General features: G+C 34.5%; 1 protein-coding gene across 2 annotated transcripts in view; it reads left to right on the forward strand.

The window, feature by feature from the left end:
- LOC107710946 (ras GTPase-activating protein 2-like) overlaps positions 1-4,820 on the forward strand; it is a 45,150-nt gene that overhangs the window by 26,975 nt on the left and 13,355 nt on the right. For both annotated transcript variants that reach the window (XM_016515853.1, XM_016515844.1), the window contains exons 10-17: positions 886-1,039; positions 1,380-1,534; positions 2,165-2,279; positions 2,452-2,526; positions 2,857-2,980; positions 3,133-3,239; positions 3,510-3,596; positions 3,747-3,824. In XM_016515853.1, the coding sequence (XP_016371339.1) occupies positions 886-1,039; positions 1,380-1,534; positions 2,165-2,279; positions 2,452-2,526; positions 2,857-2,980; positions 3,133-3,239; positions 3,510-3,596; positions 3,747-3,824 (895 nt within the window). The remainder of the gene's footprint in view (positions 1-885; positions 1,040-1,379; positions 1,535-2,164; positions 2,280-2,451; positions 2,527-2,856; positions 2,981-3,132; positions 3,240-3,509; positions 3,597-3,746; positions 3,825-4,820) is intronic.

Consider the following 4,820-nt stretch of genomic DNA (forward strand, 5'->3'; position numbering starts at 1 on the left):
TTTTTTACTAGTGGGTGCAGGACACTATATTTTATTTATGTAAGTGAGGAGACCAAAAATTATTCAGACACTTTGACCTGACTATGTTTTGCTTAATTGTTATCTGACATTATCAAGATGGATTTGTTCTGACACAGTATAACTCTGAGTTCTTGTCATATTTTATTACCATTTTCTAAACTATAGCGAATAAACTGTGATAATGTGAGAAATGTTGAAGGTGTCTGAATAAAATTTGAGTTGATTGTAAAATGTTACAAACGATTTTTATTTCAAATAATTGCTGTTCTTTTGAACTTTCTATTCATCAAATAGTCCTGAAAGAAAGCCTTGGTGAGCATAAGAGAATTCTTTCAAAAACATTAAAAAATCTTAATGATTCCAAAGATTTGGACCAGTAGTGTGTGTGTATATATACATTAGTAATATACAGCAAGATTTACCTACATATATACAACTAAAACAATTTTACTATATGAAAAATAATTTTGTGAACATTTCTGGGTGATGACGCAATGTTTAACCAGAATTTTCTGATGCAATGTTTCCAGTCAAATCATAGAAATAGTTGGAACTGATTCATGGAAACTTATCAAATCTAATGTTTTTGCTTTTAAAATGTCGCTTTCTCAACACCCGTTAGTTTAATGACACATTGAATGACAGAAACGTAATAAGTAAATCAAAATGGCTTCAGAATCATTGTAATACTCACAATGTTGCTTCATTTTATATTGCCAGTTAAATCATTGTGAATATACTGTGAATATTTCATATATAGTCATCTAACAATCTAACAATACAGCATATTGAATGTTGAAGCTGTGTTACACTGTAAAATAGCTCATTAAAAAGGGGAAATTGCTTTTGCCTTGTGTTTCCTAGGTACTTGCTGCAGCCAAAAGGAAACGGTACAAAGTCTAAGCCAGATGATCTGGGTTCTTTACGTCTGAAGGTAACATACACGGAGGACAACGTCCTGCCCTCTGCCTGCTACACGGCCCTTCGCAACCTAATGCTCAAATCCCCGGATGTCAAGGTACAGTTGTGCCCCCTTTTATCTTGAAGACCTTATGCACTTTGACTCAAGCCTTAAAGGCATAATTCACCCAAAAATGAAAATTCTGTCATCTTTTACTCATCCTCAAGTTGTTCCAAACCAAGTTGTTTCAATACTATGGAAGTCATTGGGCACCAGAAACTGTTTGGTTACCCATATTCTTCAAAATATCTTCTTTTGTGTTCAGCAGAAAAAAAAAAATTCATACAGGTTTGGAACAACTTGAGGATGAGCAAATGATGACAGAATTTTCATTTTGGGGTAAACTGTTTAACAAACATAACTTATTTTCATTTCTTAATTTTGTGTGTGTCTCTAGCCGATCTCAGCATCAGCGGCTCATGTTCTGGGAGATATTTGCAGAGAGAGTGTGGGGTATGAAGCACTGCTTCCTGTAGTCAGACTGCTGCTCCATCACAACAGACTGCTGCTCTTTCTCACCTCTGTTGCTGCTCTGGAGCTGGAGAATACACAGTTTAGTATCACATTCACACACAAACAATTATATCGTTTTTGTTTTGTTAATATTCATTTAGTTTTTTGTTTTTTATTTTTATTTTTGTTTTGTATTTATTTTTGTTATTATGCATATAGATTTTGGTTTGTTAATGTTTGTTTGTTTTTTGTTTGTTAATATGCATATAGGTTTTTTGTTAATATGTGTTTGTTTTGATAATATTTGTTTGTTTTTTGTTTAACATGCACATAGTTTTTGTTTTGTTATTATTTGTTTTGTTTTTTGTTTTGTTATTTTTGTGTGTGTTTTGTTTAACATGCACATAGTTTTTTTGTTATTTTTGTGTGTGTTTTGTTTAACATGCACATAGTTTTTGTTTTGTTATTTTTGTATGTGTTTTGTTTAACATGCACATAGTTTTTGTTTTGTTTTATTTTGTTTAGTTTTTTGTGTTTTGTTTTTTTTTTGTTTTGTTATTTTTGTGTGTGTTTTGTTTAACATGCACATAGTTTTTGTTTTGTTTTATTTTGTTTAGTTTTTTGTGTTTTGTTTTTTGTTTTGTTTTGTTTTGTAACCCAGAGTTTGTCTAGGTTAGACACACGCACTGTTTCTTTGTCCTCTGAAATGCCCTCTGTCTCCCTGTGCAGAGAGGCCAACACCATATTCAGAGGGAATTCTCTGGCCACCCGCTGCATAGATGACATGATGAAGATTGTGGGCAGAAGTTACTTGACCGTCACTCTCAAACCTGTTCTAAATGAGGTGAGACACACAATATTACTATTACTTTTTTTGTTTGTTTCTTTGTTTCTTTTAATGATAACTGGACATGTTTATAGCTGCATTAAAATTTGTGGCTCAGATTTGCTACAGTTATTAACACTCATATTTACACAGTATAAAATGGTTTGTTGTTTTCATTCTGCTTTTACAGATCTTTGAATCAAATAAAACCTGTGAGATCGATCCTGTCAAACTAAAAGAGGGCGATAATGTGGAAGTCAACAAGGTGAAATTATGTGTTTATTTTTTTGTTGAATTTATGTACATAATTTGGCCTAAGTTGGCATAAGTTGAAAATTAAGGGGTGACTCTGGGAAAAATGCCACATACCTGACAAAAATGTCCTTGAAATGAAAAATGTGTGGGTTAAATGACTTCCTCTGTTTGTACCATCTGATATAGTTCTTCATTTGTTCAAATTTATGTCCAGGTATAAATAAGATCATGTTGCTTTAATTCTAGAGGTTAGATGTAATAAATTCTCATGAAAAAAAAGTGTCTGCCATAAAGAAAAGTACTTTCTACATCTCATGTGCATGTGTTTGGGTGTGCTTAGGAGAATCTTCAGGGTTATGTGCAGAAGGTATTTACGTCTATAACACAGTCCAGCTCCAGTTGTCCTCCCCTCATGTGTGATGTCTTCAGGTCACTCAGACAGCTCGCGTCTAAACACTTTCCAGGTCAGGCGGCACAATGTTTTGTTCAGCAATGTTTCAGTGTGACCACACTGACGTCTCTGTATGCATTCATGAAGGACTGTGTTGATTCACCACTAGGAGGAGCCAGATACTCAGTCATGACTAATAATCTGTGTGTGTGTGTCTCACCACAGCGGATCCTCATGTGCAGTACTCAGCGGTCAGTAGTTTCATATTTCTGAGGTTCTTTGCGGTGGCTGTTCTCTCTCCACACACCTTCCAGCTGAGATCCCATCATCCTGTGAGTGCAACAAAAACAGCCACATCACACCACAGCTAAAACAAACTACCTAGTCGTAACAAACATGATTTACTTCCTATTTTAAGCATGTGACTAATTTATTTATGCCAGGAAAGACCCATTGAGACACTCTAGTCTCTGCTGAGAATGCTTTCAGACAACAGTACATGTGTTATTTGTAAGAGCATAAAGTAATTGCCAGTAAATGAAAGTGTTTTGAATTAAAAATGAGTTGGTAAAATCAGCTCACTTCTACTTTCTTTCTCTCAGGACCCTGAAATTTCCCGCACACTTACTCTTATCTCTAAAACCATCCAGTCTCTGGGCAGCTGGGGCAGCCTTTCCAAGAACAAACTGGTACGTCAGCTGTTAGTCATACGGTGTGCTGAGGGAACCAACTTTTGAAAAGTTTCCCCCTAGATATAGAGCCAAACCAGAATATGTTTAAAATTCCTGTTCTTGTTTCTGTTGTGACGTGTTCTGTGTTCCGTTTTTTTTTTTTTCCAGTCTAGCTTTAAAGAAACCTATATGTACGATTTCTTCAAGTTATTCCAAGAAGATGAATGTATAGAAAAAGTTAAAATGGTAAGTATTTCTAACTAACCATTTGAGCTGTGTTGATACAACCATATTTCATTATATTCCGACAGATTCTAAATAGATTGGACTGATACTTTAGATGCTTGTGGGTCAATGACATGATGCTCTTTTTTCTTTTTTTTGATCCGGATCTATTAATTTATCCAGAAATACTCTTAAATGCAGTTTTGTGATGAGTATGTTTTTAATTTCTAAATTAAAATGAAATTTTTATATTTTTAGGGGTGCATTACAAAAAATGTCAGCGTGATACAACTGTCCTGATATCATAATAAACATTATTTAAAAAATATAAAAATTTTTTACAAAGACCCCTGAAAACACTCATACTTTATTAATAATGAATATATAATTATGTACATCCTTTTTAAGTTACAAATATTTAACATTTTTTCAAATATTTTCATCACACACTCAAGGTGTAAGCAAAATGTGTTATTACTTTTTCCTCGATGGTTACATTTGATCTTTTCAAAACCAAATGAAACAAAGGTAGTACATGTAGTGCTGGGTGGTATGACCAAAAATTTATATCACGGTATTTTTCAAAATTATACCGGTTTCACGGTACATAACTGTATTTTTTTTTTCATGCATGACCGTGTGTTAACCATATTTTCTACTGATTGAGAGAGGAAATACTGCAGTATATTGACTTAGAATGCCCTATTTTATTGTCATGATGAGTAAATATTGTCAAAAAAGACCACACTATATAGTGACTAAACACGATCCCTTTTAATACGTTAACCAGGGGTCACTCTCATTTATAATCGCGGCATCGTCTGATAAAATCAACATGCATCTATCAGGGGGGCCCACCGGCCTCCGGTTTTCATCTTTTTGAATCATCGCTCTGGCCTGACAGGGCATCATCACAGTGTGGTAGGGGCGTAACATTTCTGTCACACGCTTGAGGTAATCGGCCAATCATAACGCACTGGATAGCTGGCCAATCACAGCACACCTTGCTTTTCAGAC

Source organism: Sinocyclocheilus rhinocerous, unplaced genomic scaffold (genome assembly GCF_001515625.1).
Source record: "Sinocyclocheilus rhinocerous isolate Xijiao unplaced genomic scaffold, SAMN03320098_v1.1 scaffold943, whole genome shotgun sequence".
Lineage (NCBI taxonomy): Eukaryota > Metazoa > Chordata > Actinopteri > Cypriniformes > Cyprinidae > Sinocyclocheilus > Sinocyclocheilus rhinocerous.